This window comes from Panthera leo, chromosome A1, assembly GCF_018350215.1.
Source record: "Panthera leo isolate Ple1 chromosome A1, P.leo_Ple1_pat1.1, whole genome shotgun sequence".
In the NCBI taxonomy this organism is placed as follows: domain Eukaryota; kingdom Metazoa; phylum Chordata; class Mammalia; order Carnivora; family Felidae; genus Panthera; species Panthera leo.
The window spans coordinates 123,790,330-123,807,823 of record NC_056679.1 but is presented as its reverse complement, the minus strand read 5'-3'; the positions used below and the strand labels follow the sequence as shown (position 1 = coordinate 123,807,823).

Genomic DNA, 17,494 nt, shown 5'->3' with positions numbered 1-17,494 from the left:
AGTTCTGAAAGTTCTCTCTTGTTTAATGGATGGATGTTAATTGCTGCCAGATAATGAGTTGGGGGGCATTAGGAGAGAACGTGACCTGATATAGGAAGAGGGGTAGAGAAGAGAGAATGATTTTGGTTTTGAGCACCTTATGTTTAAGATGCTTTTGAGATTTTGAAGAGGAAGTCAAGTCCTTGTTTGCACAAATGGAGTAGTCTGAGGAGTAGTCTGAGTATGGGGAGTCACTGACATTTTCATGGTAATCAAAGTCATAAAAATTGAAATCTCAAGCAGGAGTTATAAAGTGAGGAGAGAAGGTTTCAGACAGAGCTTTAAGAAACACCAGCATTTCAGATTGTTGGGAAGGAAGGAAGAACACAAGATGGAGAGGAAACCCTAATAACTCGGAGAATGTTTCCAGAAAGTCCAGTGAAGAGAGTGCTCCAAGGAGAGAGTGGTAACAATGTCTACATTCTCCTGAAATGTCAAGTAAGATAAAGTCTGTAAAGTGTACAGTGGGTTTAGTTACACAAATGTCATTGATAGCCTTTTCTTATGTAAAGAAAGCAGTTTCCATATTTGAGTGGTCTGAGAAGTGGGTATTTGGTAAAGAAATGGAAATTGTGGGTATTGGTAATTACTTTAAAATGTTGGACTGAGAAAGGAGAGTATAGCAGAGAAGATTCCAAGCCCTGGCCCTAGCAATCATTTCGGAGAGTGGGAGGAGATCAGTTAGGGGTATCAGCTGAAACACTAATAGGCTGGGATAATAGGTTCTTGTGGTTACCTATGACATGCTGGATGGGGAAGAATGATCTTGCCAGATACAGGAATACCTTTTTAAAAAAACAACTGAATTCCCAAGTGTGTGTGGTGAGGGGGAGGGTGGGGGGTAGGTGGGTTTTACACCTAATGTGGGGCTTGAACCCAAGACCCTGAGATCAAGAGTCACATGCTCTACTGACTGAGCCAGCCTGGAGCCCCTAGGAATACCATTTTTAGATATATGGTACTGTGTAAGAATAGTTGGACTTCTTAAAGAACCCTCTTTGTTGAGAAGAATGGATTACTTGGTATCCTTGTAGCTGGCAGCACGGAGCCTGATGTGGAGCTTGAACTCTTGAACCATGAGTTCATGATGTCAGCTGAAGTTGGACGCTTAACCAACTGAGCCACCCAGGTGTCTCTATTTTTGCGAGAGAAAGAGACCACGTGAGTGGGGGAGGTGCAGAGAGAGAGGGAGAGAGAGAATTCTAAGCATGCTCTGCACTGTCAGCACAGAGCCCAATGCGGAGCTTGAACCCATGCATGAAAACATGAGATCATGACCCAAGCCGAAACCAGTGCCCCAAGCCCCGAGTACTTATTAGGCACTCAACAAACTAATGTCTGCGTGTCCTTTTTCTTGCTTCCCAGCTAGCTGCTGTTTATTGTGTAGTTTCAACATTGAATGTTTGCTCTTACTCTTGAAGTAATACTTGGTGGGAGTACCTCCTTCAGTTTATCTTCTGTATAAAATAACTTGAGTGGCACAAACATACATTTTTGGGAAAATGGATATATGATTTGCTACTGCAGTAATCATAACCATTAAAAAAAGAATTTTACCAGTTTTTTTTGACTTGTGTGCATTTAAAAAAAAGTGTGTGTGTGTGTGTGTGTGTCTTAAACAAAGCTTACTAATTTAGATATGCCACTTTGGTGACTTCCTGCCAAAGTAAGAGTTCTTATATTTTTCTTCAGAGACACATCTTAGTATGACTATTTTTAGTTTTTGGATCCTCGCCATTTGCCGTAATTTCAGACTAGACATGATGGATCCACATAAATACTTCTAAGATTTACATTACATGATACATTTTTTAAAGGGGGACATGTGAACTGTTAAAAGCAGGTGAGGTCTCAGGTCTGGATTTTATTTGGTTTATTTAAAATTTTTGATTTATAGTTTTGATTCTTAAATTATTTCTTACTCATCTTTTGAGCATCGAGATGACTAATTTTGTACCAAAATGGTGAAATCAATTTAAGTTGCTAAAGCAGTCTCCTGAAAGGTTTTTAAATCTGCCCCCAATCACCACCATACATAACCTCTTAAGTGGCATTTATGCATTACCTTTCTAGAAGATGACTGTCCTAGAAATTTTAAAAGCATATCACTTTGCCAGCTTTATTCAAGAATCACTATAATAATGAACACACACTTGTTATTGTTTGGAATATAGACCTTATCACTGAGTGGGAGAAGTTGACCAGCTACTAATACAAGAGACTTTGTTGGTTAAGCGAAGTTTGTAGATGGGATTGCTGAGACTGGAAGTCTCATTGTAAATTCAGAGAGAGAAGTAAATTAACCATGTGTTCCCATCTGAACAACAGAGGCGTTGTTTTAAAAGCTTAAATAAAAACCAGATAGAACCCTATAGGTCATAATTTCTTTAAAGACTAAATAAACTCTTCAAAGAGGAACCTCTTCAAAGAGGTATCTTTCCCTTGATTTACTGTCTTACACTGTTTTGTGAAATTTGTTGGCTATTGACAAGCCTTTGAAGAAAGATAACTAAAACACATGTAGTTAGGGGAACTGGGTGGCTCAGTTGGTTAAGTGTCCAGCTTTGGCTTAGCCCATGATCTCATGGTTCATGGGTTCAAACCCCACATTGGGCTCTGTGTGGACAGTGCAGAGCCTGCTTGGGATTCTGTTTCTCTCCCTCTCCCTCTGTTCCTCCTGCACTTGCACACGTGTGCTTGGGCTCGCTCTCTCAAAATAAATAAACAAAAAAATAAAAATAAAATACAGGTAGTTACTTCATGAAGTCCTCTTGTATATGTGTTGATACATTTTCCAAGTTAAAAATTACTTTTTCATTAGAGGCAGTAGGCAGAGGAGAAAGATCAGGGAATAAGCATTTATTGTCTTAATGTGCCAGGTGCTATGTTAGGCACATTACTAGGCTCTTAGTTCACAACTGTTCTGGGAGGTATATAAATAGTATTTATTTGCATTCACCATGTGAGAAAATTGAGCTCAGATAGGTAAGTAATTTGCCCATGTTCATTTAAATTTAATAACTGGGAGAATGCCAAAAGTAAACCCAGCTCGGTGGAAAAGTCCCAGTTCTATGCAGGACCTCACCTTGCCACACCAAAGATTTCATGAGTAGTTATATAGAAGCTAGAGTGGCGACTAGATGTTAGCTAGGTGGAAGGGGTGGGGTCATCATGTACAGTGTGGCAAGAGGTTTGGAACAGGTGAGGGGAATAGAGAAACAGGGTATGAGGCTTAAGTCAACATTTAGACTTAAAATTTATATATAGCAAAATTCACTCTTTAAGGATACAGTTCTTTGAATTGAGACAATTTAGACGTCAGAGTTATGTAACCACCACACAAGATACAGAACTGATTTATTACCCTAAATTTCTTCTTGCTGCTCTTTTGTAGTGAACTCCTCCCACCTCCTACACCTCTGGCAACCACTGATTGGTTCTCCATCCTATAATGTCATATAAATGAAATCATGCAGTATGTATCCTTTTGAGTCTGGCTTCTTCTCATAGCATAATGCATTTCTAATTAGGGAGCCATTAATGATGTAAATGTTACTGTACAGTTTTGCTACAGTTTTTGGCCTTGAACTCTCAAAATGCTTATATCATCCCCAATTCCAGTTTCATGTAAACATAATTTTTTTTCAGCTGAGAAGTGATTATAGTTACAGCTTCAAATATCAAAGAAGCCCAAAACAGATTTCTGATAAATGCCCAGGAGAAAGTAACATAGAAAAAAATTAGCTGTCTTTCCCCACACCCTATTATGTCCACCATCTCCTTGCCTTTTGAACATAGAAATCTGCATGGAAAGAGTGCTACTGACTGTGACCTTTGCCAGCTTGAAAAAGAAAGGGAACAGCTGTTACCATGAGAGGGTGGAAGGAATTAATGGTCCTGGCCAGTTGGCACTGCGTGCCTTTTGGGAAGGGAACAACAGGTGACCAACTTCTTGCTTTTTATTTTTGTTCGTGTATAAATAAATAGGCCAACATTTTTTTGTGTGTGTGTGCAGAAATCTGAGTCCATATTAAAATAACCTGTCCTTATAGTTCTGGGTATTTTTTTTTAAAAGCTGTTTAAATATATACACACATTTATTTTAAGTATCTTAATGAATGAAGACACTCCAGGGTTGAGTATATTATAGGTCGTTAGTGACAAAAAAGCACAGAAAGTAAAATTCTTTTGTAAATGTCACTTAGATCCAAACTGCTTTTTCTCCCCTTTGTCCCAACTTAAGTACAAAACAAAACCCAGCAAGATAACTGAGTACTTTTTATAGTAAAACCGTCAGCCACAGAGATGTGGTCACTTTAAGCTGGTGACCAGAGTGCAGGTGTCTCTAAAAGCCGAGGGTGCACTGTTCTTTGAACTCGTGGCCCTGGATACTTCACGTGCCATCTCTGTGAATCATACCCAAACATACAGTTCTATCACTGATCCCTCCTGCCTGACTCAGGGCTCTTCCCTTTTTCCACCTCTACTTTGCATAAACTCATCTTCCTGCAGTACAGCTTTCACCCAGGCGTTTCTTGATCAAGAGCCAATGCTGACTTTTCATTTATTTTTATTTTTATTTATTATTTTTAAAAAATTTTTAAATTTTTTTATGATTTTTCATTTCTTATTGAGACGTATCTAAATTACTGACCTGGAACAAAACATCCTTATACTGCAGTTTTGTTTTGCTCATTCATATTTCTGTTATTTTTCAGTTCCCTCTACTTTCGTTGGATCATCCTATTTTTTTTTAGATTGCCTGGCAACAGATTGAACTCAGTGATGAATCCTTTTTTTTTTTTTTTTTTTAGTGATCAATCTTAAATGCATTTCTAATTCCATTTCCCATTGCAGTTGTTATGCCATTAGTCTCTTTATTCCATTACAATTGCTTTGAATGTTTTTCTATTTTTTTTTTTAATGTTTATTTATTTTTGAGTGACACAGAGAGATAGAGCATGAGTGGGGAAGGGGCAGCGAGAGAGGGAGACACAGAATCCGAAGCAGGCTCCAGGCTCTAAGCTCTGAGCTGTCCTCACAGACCTAGACATGCAAACCGCGAGATCATGACTTGGGCTGAAGTCGGCGCTTAACTGATGGAGCCACCCAGATGCCCCAAAATGTTTTTCTGTTCTATTAAAACCTCCATTTGTCCTCTGCTCTGTCATTTTTTAGCAAATGGTACTACATTTTAGCAAATGGTACGCACTTCATTTAGAGGGTTTTGGGGTTAAATAAATACATGTTTGAAACCTGGATGCAACAGTTACTATCACAGCTGATAGCCAGTAGTGTATATCTGAGTCTTACCTTTTCTAGCCCACAACCCTTCATTGTCCTGGTCTCTTCATTGTCCTAGTCCCTTCTATGGACCTCTTTAAGATCCCACAACTGAAAGATTGAAGCAGAACCCAGCTTTAGCACCAGCTGGTGTCTGTCCTGAATGGCCAGTGCTGGTGCAGCACTAGTTGTTAAATACTTTTAATTTCACCCTTATTATATCTATGACTTTAATTAAGTTACTTATCCTTTCTGACTCATCCTCTCATCCTTAAAATGGGGATGATAATACCTGTTTTACAAGGTGACTCTGTGCATTCATCCAATATTTGTTGAGGGCCTGCCCTGTTGTAAGCACTGACTTAAGTGCTTAGGATATATCAGTGAACAAAAATGTCCATACCTAATGAAGCTTGTGTTCTAGAATTGTTAGGATGAAGTGAAAATTAATGTTAGATGTTCGGTATGGTGCCAAATACATAGAGGTGTGTACGGTGTTTTAGTCTTCTTTATTCCCCTTTGCTACACTTTTCCATCAGGGCCAAAGGGCCAGGGGGATTATGGCCGCAGGGAAAGAGTGAAGCCAATAACTAATAATTAGGTGTGGCTTCTCCAAAGGGGACTTGCTTTGTGACTACTTTGCATAGCAATACAAATGAAATAGGAAGCTTTTAAAATTTTTTGTAAAAAAAACCTCTAATTGACCCTGTTTTGGATGGTCTTTGTTGTCTGCCTGTGCTTTCATTTCCTCCCATCTACCATGGATCTAGTTTTGTCCATTCATCCATATTGTCAAGTCCCCTCTGCATCCCACCCCGCCCCCCCCTCCACCCACCCCAACCCATTCTATCACCTCAGTTCACTATCCTACCTTTTGTGCTACAGACAAAAAGAAATTGTTAGCCTTCTTCTGCCTTATTTGTTCTTCAAGGTATGGACCAAGTTACCCTTTCCTTCCTTTTTGTCCAGAGGACATATAAAGGTCACCTCTACCCACTTGCTCTTCACTTCTTAAATCTTGTCAGTCTTTCTGTTCCCAGTCCAAGTGCGGCAATTCTTCTGTCAGTGACCTCTTGTCTGTTCCTTTTCTGCTCAACTTCTTTATAAGTGGCATTTGTTAAGACCAGGTGAACTCAGTGGGTACATGGCCTCATTGACCTGGGTTCAAATCCTAATTCTGCAACCTTTGTGGCCTTGGGCAGGTTTCTTTATCTTCAAATCGATATAATAGTACTTACCTTTTCAAGTTAATTGAGATTAGAAAAGTGCAACACGTACCATACTGTCAGGATATAGGGTAAGAGTTAATTAAAAAGTAGCTACTGTTACTGGTATTTTTTTAAAGTGCCCCTTCATTTTTCCTGGCATTATCTTTTCTTTCATATTGTATCCTGTTTTCCTGGTAGTTCCTTCCCTGTTAGTTGGCTTTGTTGACTTTGTGTTTTCTTTCCAAGATTATGACTATTGTCTCTTTCACTGAGTGATCTTAATAAAATCTCGTGGCTTCACCTCTCCCCTTTATAATTGATAATTTCATATATTCATCTTTTTTCTTTTTTTAATATTTATTTTTTAGAGAGAGATTGAGAGAGAGCATGTGTGTAAGTGGGGGAGGGGCAGAGAGGGATGGGGAACAGAGGATCTAAAGTGGGCTCTGCATTGACAGTAGCGAGCCCAATGCAAAGCTTGAACTCATGATCTGTGAGATCATGACCTGAGCTGAAGTTGGATGCTCAACTAATTGAGCCACCCAAGCACCCCCAGATATTCTTTTGTCTTCATTCTCTCTTGAGTGTCAGCTATATGAGTCTAGCTGTGTGCTAGACATGAAACATTTGTCAAATGATGAGGAGTAATAATTAGGAAGGGGTGCATTGAATCTGTAGAAGAAACCATCCATCTTACCTGCAAACTTACTAGTTTCACTTGTTAGAGAAATTTTGAATGATTCTCTTTACTTTTGGACATTTTTGTTTTAAACATTTGTTTATTTTTATTTTGAGAGTGAGTGAGCAGGGGAGGGGCAGAGAGAGGTTGAGAGAGGATCTCAAGCAGTCTCTGTGCTGTCATCATGGAGCCTGATGCTGGGCTTGATCCCATGAACTGTAGGATCATGACCTGAGCTGAAATAAAGAGTTGGACACCTAACCAACTGGGCCACCCAGTGACCCTTTACTTATGGACATCTAATGATCTTTTTAAAGGATGGGTAGAAAACTTCTGTTCAGATGTAACATATAATGTGTCAATTAGCAGGATTTTTCATGTGATTCTGGAAAGAACATGCAACACCTGTTTGCAAAGAAAGCAAGAAAAATACTGTATCCCTCTCTCCTCCCCATGTATTTTGTTCAAATTTAATTGGACACCAAATAAAGAACATTCCTTAAGTTTGGAATGAATACAACTTTCTATAAACTGCGCAAGTAACACAAAATAGTAAAGAGCCAAAAAGTTTTTATTTACTTTTAACCTAGGACTGCTAAAAGGAGAAAATGAAAGGGTTTGTAGAGGCACATTTCACGAAAGTAACTGTAGACTTACTTGTTACACTCAAGTATACTATATGTAGAAAAATACACAAACATAGTTAAATTTACATATGCTGGATTTTTTTTTCTTTTTGAAAGGGAAAATATTTTTTACATAAGGGTTTTACCCACTACCTTTTGGTAAACCATGAACCCCTAGAAGCAGTTCCCTCACTGTTTATTTTTCTTGTAAGTTTTGCTGAAGTTTCACATTTCTGTAGTTTACAGCAAAGTAGACTTAGACTTTAGGATGGCTCAGTCAGCCCACGTGTAGTAGATTAAGATGTATCCTAGGTCACACAGAGCAATTCCACCTTCATACCCAGTCCTACTGAAAGAAATCAATTGCCTGTATGTAGACCAACTTAGTTTCTAAGAATCATGAACTTGACTGAATGGGACCTAAAAGAAAATGTTTTTCTTCTTTCTCGTTTGTAGAGCAGGGAAATGGGACCCTGGTGGTTAGACTCCTTTCCTAAAAAAAAATTAAAAAAATTAAAAAAAAAAAGGTGGTATGATGTGGTGAAAAGAAGAGGAACTTTTTGTTGAAATGCCGGCTCCCCTGCTTACCACCTGTGTAATAGTGGTTATTTGCCCTAGTGCATACCCACAAGCTGTGTACTCTTGAGTTAATTAGTATCTCTGAGTTTCTGATAAGATTTAGCCCAGAGATAGAGGTGGTACCTTGTTAACAGTTTAATAATTTGATGTATTTGTGTTTTTCTTTTTTTCTTAAGCCTTTAACAAGACTAATAATTTCATTAACCTGCAAAAACTGATGTAGTTAGTTGATCTGACTTTTCCTTCGTTTTCCATTTCATTCATGTTTGATCTATATTCTTTTCACTTTATTGAGCTTTTAAAAAATAAGTTACTGAAAATACTTTATTGTATTGAATGCTTATTTCATCACTTTTTTTAATGTTTATTTATTTTTGAGAGAGACAGAGACAGAGACCGAGTGTGAGTGGGGGAGGGACAGAGAGAGGGAGGCATACAATCCAATGTAGGCTCCAGGCTCGAACTCACAAGTTGCAAGATCATGACCTGAGCTGAAGTCAGATGCTTAACCAACTGAGCCACCCAGGCACCCTCTCTCTTTTTTTTTAATGTTTATTTTATTTTTAAGAGAGAGAAAGAGCATGAGTGGGGAGGGTCAGAGAGAAGAGGAGACACAGGAGAGGGTTTATTTAGAGAGACATCTTCCTATAACACTAACTTGAACACAGTATTCTCCATTACTATCCTAAAATATTATTGAAAATTATCTCTATGGCAGAGAATATTCCATTGCTTTTTATTTATTTTATTTTATTTTTTTTTTATTTTTATTTTTATTTTTTTTTGGGACAGAGAGAGACAGAGCATGAACGGGGGAGGGGCAGAGAGAGAGGGAGACACAGAATCGGAAGCAGGCTCCAGGCTCCGAGCCATCAGCCCAGAGCCTGACGCGGGGCTCGAACTCACGGACCGCGAGATCGTGACCTGGCTGAAGTCGGACGCTTAACTGACTGCGCCACCCAGGCGCCCCTATTCCATTGCTTTTTAAATAGAGGTGTCTGTTTAGGGGGATAGATATGCTATGGTGTGTGTGTGTGTGTGTGTGTGTGTGTGCGTGCGTGTGTGCATGCGTGTGCCTGCCTTAGTCTGCTTGGTCAGCTGTAACAAAATGCCAAAGATATGGTGGCTTAAACAACAAATTTATTTTCTCATATTTCTGGAGTCTGGAATTGTAAGATCAGGATGCCATCATGGTTGGGTTCAGGTGAGTACTCTCTTCCTGGCTTATAGATGGACACCTTTTTGTTGTGTCCTCTCATGGCCTTTCCTCAGGCATGCACACTGAGAGAGAGATCTCTCTTTTTTCCTCTTCTTTTAACTAAAATGTTTTTTTTTAAGTTTTATTTATTTTGAGGTCTTGAAAGAGAGCATGAGTAGAGGAGGGAGAGAGAATCCCAAGCAGGCTCTGCACTGTCAGCACAGAGCCCGATATGGGGCTCTAACCCATGAACCATGAGATCATGACCTGAGCCAAAATCAGGAGTCAGACGATTAACCAACTGAGCCACCCAGACACCCCCCATCTTTTCCTCTTCTTATAAGACCAGTCCTATTGGATTAAGTCATTGGATTTATGACCTCATTCAACCCTAATTACCTCCTAAAAGACCTACCTCCAAGTATGATAAAATTGGGGGTTAGAGCTCCAACATAAGAATTCTTTGGGGCACTGAATTCACTTCATAGGGATGTGCTTCTACACATGTGTATATATAAAATATATGAGCAGTAGAGATAATAATTGTGATATATTTAACCTGAAGAAAGAGATTCATGCTTAGACAGTGACAGTCCAGTATTGAAGCTCATTATTGAAGATTCTTCATAAAGATATTGGAGTGTTATTGCAGGTGGTATAATATTATCATAAAAGGGTGGTTACCTGAGATACCCTTTTTACTCAGACCTCATAGACTACTCAGTTCTCACTCTCCTTAATGTCTCAGTATTTGACATTTTACCTTTCTAGATACAGGCTTGATACTCTTACCTCTGTTGGCTTTTGTATCACAACATTGCCCTATTTCTCTGTTGTTCATTCTTTGCCAAGAATGGCCAGTGTGTGCTGCTGAATGAAACAGATACAGCCCCTGCCCTCTAGAGCATGGAATCATCTTTTCTTCCTTTCTCTCCTACAGTCTCTGTTCATGATTTCACTATGGATATTAGTCATTAGCTGATTGTTTTATCTCTGTTAGTTTTGATTTTGGCTGTTTCTGAACTGTTTGATTCCCCTGGCTTAAGTTACCACTTCTAATGCCAATAACTTGCATATTTCTCCCTACTTCTGATTGTTATCCATTATTCATTTAGTGTCTTTTCATTTAGAGCCAACTGTGTGTGTGCCTGGTGCAAAGAATACGAGAATGATAGCGTCTTTGCCTTGAAGTTGCTGACAGAATGTCAGAAGCAATATGTAATACAGTGTGATAGATGAGTCTATAAGGTGCCATGGGACAGATAAGTAAGGCATGCCTGCCTTGGACTGAAGGGGAAATGAGAGGGCAAGTATCCCCATTAGAAGGATGAACATATATGAAGGCACCTAGGGTTTTGAAAACATAGTATGTTCAGGTAACAGCAAATGGTTCAGTGTGATTGGAGTCTTAAGGGCTACATGGGGAAGAGTGAAAGATGAGGCCAGGCTAAGAAGTTACCAGATTACCCCAAAGGCAATATTCTCAATAATACTAAACTAATTTTGTTCCATCATAAACCACCTTCCACTCCTAACTTCACATTTCTGTCCGTGGGACCACCATTTTATTTCCAAACCCTGAAGTTCATCTTCAAGTCTGCCTCAGTAATTGTGACTAGGTGTGAAGTTGAGTCATTTCTATATTCAGAACACTCTTTCATGCATCCTTCTCTATTTTCACTGTCAACACACTACTTATCAGTTAGTTCCTGGATTGTTTCAAAGCTGTATGAAATGGTCACCTTTCTACTTTTTTTTTTTTTAAAGTGAATTTCTCACATCCTTTATCTTACCCTGTTGCTGATCCTGTCTGAACAAAGAGCACAGTGATATTTTACTTCCTATAGGAAAAGTCCTTTTTTAGGCCAGTATTTTAAATGCTTAATTCTTTCTATTAAACACAATAATCTCAAGCACTGTTTATCCCCAAAAAAACACCCATAATTGAAGAATTAAGAGTAATCTGTAGCAGAGAACATTTTATTCCATTCACTTTGAGTTTTTTTATGAACATAATAAGTATTTTATACTGAACAAGCTTTTCCAGACAACACGTCTCCTGCCTCCCGGTCTTGCCTTCTTTTCACAGTTCTAATCTCTTAATTTATCCAGATCACTGGCCTCCTTGGGAGGCCATATATACATTGACTCTGGAATCAGCCTGTGTTGGAATCCTGGTTCGACTATTTATTAGTTTCAGCAAGGTCTGCATTTGTCTAAGCCTCATAATAACTTTGTGTGAAAAATGGGAGAAGTGGTATTACCTACAGGGTTGTAGGTAAGGATGGAGTTACTCTGCATAGCATAGTGCCTGTCATGTGTGAGCATGTAATACATGTTGGCTATAAAATGTTATATACCTTGAAAAACCCCTTGCTCATTCCCTGTCTGCTCTTGTTAGTGCGACCTCCTGCTATGCATGCTTCCTTATACCACGAAATGCTCTCCTTGAGCCCCTCCCTATTGCCTATAGTTTACCTGCTGTTACAAGTTCAATTCAGTTGCTTTTTTAAAAAATCGTCTTTTCTAATTACTTTGGTTCACGTTGACCTCTGAATTCCTATAGGACCTTTTATACCATTTAAGAAATTAGCCATACTTTCTTTTTATGGTATTTCTTTGTAAATTTGCAAACAGTAAGAGTCATTTTTTGTCGTACATTCTGTGAGTTTTGGCAAATGCTTAGAGTTATGGATAACCATCACATTTAAGATACAGAACAGTTTCATCACCCCCTAAAAGTTTATCTTGGTATTACTTTTTAAACCATTTCCTCTAGTGTATATTCTGTGTCTACACGTACAGTTTAGGCTCTTGAACCCAGGGTCTGTTTTATACTAGTTGTGTCTCTCTGTATGGCCTAGGCTAGTACTGAGCTAGTAGTGAGTAAATGCTTGACTGTTTGAATTATATGAAACAAAGCATAAAAACATGGTAAACTTGAGCCTATTACAAAGCTACTAACTTATTTAACTTCTCTTTGGTCTCTCATTTTATTTGGGTGAAAATTTCATTTTTCCTGTATAACTTACTAAAGTGATTTGGAGCCTTGCCAGGGCTAATAAAAATCATTTAAAATTTATCTTGAGGATAAAGACTGAAAGACTAGTTTCTTTCAGTTTTTATTATCAGATGTACTTATGGTTTCTATTTTCTTTCTTTCCCCTCGACTATTTTTGGCTGTTATGATATTGCTCAAAATTAATGTATTCACAAAGTTTTCCCTTTTTTTTCTTAAACATATTTAAGATACTGAACAAGTCAATTAAAAATAAATTAATTGCAAAATGTAAAATATAAATCCTTCTTGTTTTTTCAACTTTATTTTTCCATGGGCCAATTCCATGGGGATTTCTTTATTGTATGTTTTTAAAATCAGAGGTCAACGCAAGTAAGAGAATTTATACTTGATAAAGGTGGGGCTGATATGGACAAGCTAATGCTGCATGGTTTCCTTAATCTTCACTCTTGGGTATTTTGGAATATTGATCCTTTTCAAAAAGTACCAAATATGGTTAAGATTTGCATCCCATTCAGTAGACTTTACTTCCTAATGAAGTGAACTGAATTTAACCATGTGTGTCTTTTTTTCCCTTCCCCAACAGCTTCCATGCCTATGGCTGTTCTAAATTTGGGCCAAATATATCCATTTCAGAGAGGCTTTTTCTGTAAAGACAACAGCATCCAGTATCCGTACCATGACAGTACCGTCACATCCACTGTCCTCAACATAGTGGGGCTTGGTTTACCCATTTCCTCTGTAAGTAAATTAATAAGTAGGTAGTGATGGGTATGTTGTGCGGAGGTTGGATGAGGTGATGGAGTTGGGGTGGGAGCAAATCTGTAGCACTGTCTTCACCAGTGTTGATATGGTGAATGACTGAGGAGGACACCCACTGTTTTAACCTAGAGACATTGTTACTTCAGTTACAGGGGGATGTTACCCAAAACAACTTGATGTCATCCTGAAGAATTAGAGAATGATTATTTTACAGTGGAAGGGTTCATTTAAGTCATTTGGACCAACCCCTTTCAGTACATCAGTGAAGAAACTTAGGCCCAGAAACTTGCTTAAGCCCAGTAAGCTGTTTTATGGCAGAGCTATAACTAAGATGATGCTTATTTTATCCTATTTTATTTATTTTTTTTTTTTTAATTTTTTTTTTTTTTCAACGTTTTTTATTTATTTTTGGGACAGAGAGAGACAGAGCATGAACGGGGGAGGGGCAGAGAGAGAGGGAGACACAGAATCGGAAACAGGCTCTAGGCTCCGAGCCATCAGCCCAGAGCCTGACGCGGGGCTCGAACTCACGGACCGCGAGATCGTGACCTGGCTGAAGTCGGACGCTTAACCGACTGCGCCACCCAGGCGCCCCATTTTATCCTATTTTAAATGAAAATTGAAGCTATAAAAAGGAGATAGATTTATTTATTAAAATTGAGAAAACACTTCAGCACAAAGAATATCAATACATATGCAAAATAAAATCCTAGGAATACATTAAAACTTACTATTTTAAAAATAGTATGACCTAGATAGTTTATCGGTTTATAGGATAATTTTGGTTTTCATTTTTTCAAATAACTGGAAACTTTCCTTCTAGGTTAAGTTCCACAAATTAGGGTTAGGATTGACCAATGAGATTTTGTGATTACTGTCTTTTATTTATTTATTTTTTTCATGATTACTTTTTTTATCCTTGGCTGTGATTCCTGAATCTTGCCCTTTGCTGTTTCTCTTTATGTGACTTGGAAATAGAAGAGAAGGAGCAAAGATTTACCTCATTGAGTGTCTTGGGAGTGCAGCAATTCCTGGTGTATTTCTCCTTTTGACCAGTTGTCTTTTGGCAGTTGGCTTCCCCAGATGGTTGACTTAAAAATTTTGTCTTAGCAGACCTCGCAGGCTTGTTTCCATCATAAGACTGGCTAGCTTTCTTTCCCTATTTTGCCCTGATGGCTAAGAATAATAACCTAACTACTTCTTTGGTTTTCCATTTCATACCTGAGTTCTTTTTTTTCTTTTTCACTAGCAGATTTTTGTGTTGTTTTGTTTGTTTTTGGATGGTCTTTAGCACTTTATTGTGGAAGGTAAAGGGTACTGGGTTTTTGTAATGTATCAAGATATATTAAATATTTCCTTTTATTGTCTACACATTCTAATTTGATTGTAAGTACTTTCATAGGATTAAAAGAGGAGAAAAATCTGGGATTTACTTTAGGGAAATAATTAATTTTTCCCTAAAAAGTAATTTCCATCATAATTGGTAAGGTTTATTTTAGGCTTCAAGCTTTTGAAACATTGTGCAGCAAAGCGTATAGTATTGCTACTTAGATGAAAATAGACTGTACTGTCTTACGGTAACTGTACTTTGTATGAAGTGCAAGGTGTTTATTGCAGCTGTTATTTTGAGCAGCTATAACCAGATAAAGTTTTTAAAAACTATCCCTTTCCTTGAGGAGATAATTGTTTGACTATCAGGAAGTTACTTTTAGTTGTTTGACTTGGTACATTTTATCTGTTTCTTTACAAAGGTTAGTTATATAAATAATAGATACTCATTTCTGAGTTTAAGAAAATCTGTTATATAAAGGAAAAAGAAATCACCCTTAGTTCTACCACCTGAAGACAGTTAATATTTTGATGTTATTTCCTTTAGTTGGACATTTTTTTTAGGTCATTATGAACACATTGGAAATTCTGTTTTGTTCCTTGTTGTTTTTTTTTTTTTTACTAGTTTAATAACATTTTTTGAGTTATTAATAAATATCAAGCACCTTTTAAGTTAATAGCAATAAAGCTAAATTTTTAAAAAACAACAGGAAAAGACTTAGATAGGAATCCTTGGGTTCTTCAATACTAATTCGCATAAGGTTGCTATTGAGTGAAATGACCTGGTATAGAAGACAATTTTATTTTCTGTAAAGTGGTTTGTGTTTGATGTAACTTAATATGCATACATACTTTATAATTGGATGAGTACTAAGATTTTAAACAGTGACTTTATTTTACAATTTGAGGTCTATAATCTTTTTTAAAAAATGCGTTCTGTACTTTTTATCAGCTAATCAAAAAAGATGCAACATTCAGAAAATTATAGATTTCTATGTTTTTGGTCTTAAGGTTTCTTTTTGGGTTTTAAGAATCCACTTTTTATATGACATTTTTTTTTTTCCTCTCCTTTTGACTTCAAGTAGGTTTATCTTCTCCCTCTGTAATTCCTCATACATTACTTTCGTAAATTTTTACATTTCTAGAAAATGGTAAAATCCTGAATTTTCATGCAGACTTTCAGAGTAATGATAGTAATGATAAAGTAAGTGTTAAATCCCAAATCCCTGTGTTACAATGAATTAGTATACTTTTTCTAGAGTTTAAAATGTATACAGTTTGGGAATAGAAAACTATTGTCTGTGTTTAATGGGTTATTTTACATTGACTTGAGTAGTGAGTGTGAGTAGTTGCTTTTTTTAAGTCTTTTTTTTTTCTGGTTGAAACTTTTTTTTAGGTCTTGATTGCTCCATGGTATAACCTTGTAGTAAAAATGTTTAGCCTAAAGTAATGGTATAGACTATTTTCTGTGGCCAGCTTATAAAAACTCCTAAAGAGACACTGTATATTATTCAGTGATGTCAACTGCATCATGACCAACTATGGGTATATTTGGATATATGTGAAAAAGGCTTAGACTGTTTATATATAAATTTTCTTATAAATTAGTGAGGAACAGATGAATGCCCTAAAGTAAAGTGAGCAAAGGACATGAACAGAAAGTTGTCAGTGGAAGACAAAAATTGCCAAAAAATATTTTTAAAAAGATGTGATTTTTAAAAAAAATCAAAGGAGTTCATTTTAATTTCATTTATTTATTTTGAGAGAGACAGAGTGTGAATAGGGGAGGGGCAATGAGAAAAGGAGACAGAATCCCAAGCAGGTTCTGTGCAGTCAGCATGCAGATCCCGAGGAGGGGCTCGAATTCATGAAAATGTGAGATCGTGACCTGATCCACAATCGTGAGTTAGACGCTTAACTGACTGAGCCACCTGGGTGCCCCAAAGGAGTTCATTTTAAAGCAACACTGATAAAATGGTTTGGCCTGTTACATTGGCAAAGGAAAAATCTTTCCCTAGCTTGTCAAGTGTATAAAACAAGTATTCTCATATCCAAAAGTGGGTAGGATTATAAATTCATGTTAGATGAATATATGATTAGACCTAGAAATTATGTTTCAAATAGTTTACCCTAAGGAAATAGTACCAGTTTCTTGCAGAGAATTAGTTACAAGAATGTTTATTACAACATTATTTTTTTGTAGTAGAAAATTGGAAATAAATTAGTTCAGCTTTAGGAGACTGTTAATGATTTACCCCAGTGATGAAATACTGTAATATCCATATATTTTATAGTTTTTGATATTTGTTATACTAGAAAGATCTCTTTAATATATTAAGTGGGAAGGAGAAACAGAAGAGTGGTAATGGTTCTCTCTGAATAGTGAGATTATTAGTATATGAGATTATTTCATTTTATCTCTCATATTTCCTATTTTATTTCCTCCCATGAACACATACAATTTTTCAAATAAGGAAGGCTATTTAGAAATTTTTTTTTTAATTTAGTAATTTTAAAACCCACTAGAAAGTTTCCCATTTTCATTTTGATAAACATGAAGCTTAACTGTCTGAACTGTATACCCATTTTCACATAGTTTTTCCAGAAGCTTAACTGTTCAGGTGGTTGGGTTTAGTTTAGTCTGTCTCCAAGAAAGTACCAAAATAAAAGATTTAAATAATGATATTTATAAAAATATTCCTTTTAATGTTTATTTTTGAGGGAGAGAGAGTGTGAGTGGGGGAGGGACAGAGAGAGAGGGAGACATAGAAT

General features: G+C 37.1%; 1 protein-coding gene across 2 annotated transcripts in view; it reads left to right on the top strand.

Moving 5' to 3' along the window:
* PLPP1 (phospholipid phosphatase 1) overlaps positions 1-17,494 on the top strand; it is an 89,415-nt gene that overhangs the window by 16,103 nt on the left and 55,818 nt on the right. Inside the window, exon 2 of one of the 2 annotated variants that reach the window (XM_042938910.1) lies at positions 13,218-13,372. The exons of the other annotated variant lie outside the window; for it this stretch is intronic. Within the exon in view, the coding sequence (XP_042794844.1) occupies positions 13,218-13,372 (155 nt within the window). The remainder of the gene's footprint in view (positions 1-13,217; positions 13,373-17,494) is intronic. 2 annotated transcript variants of the gene reach the window in all.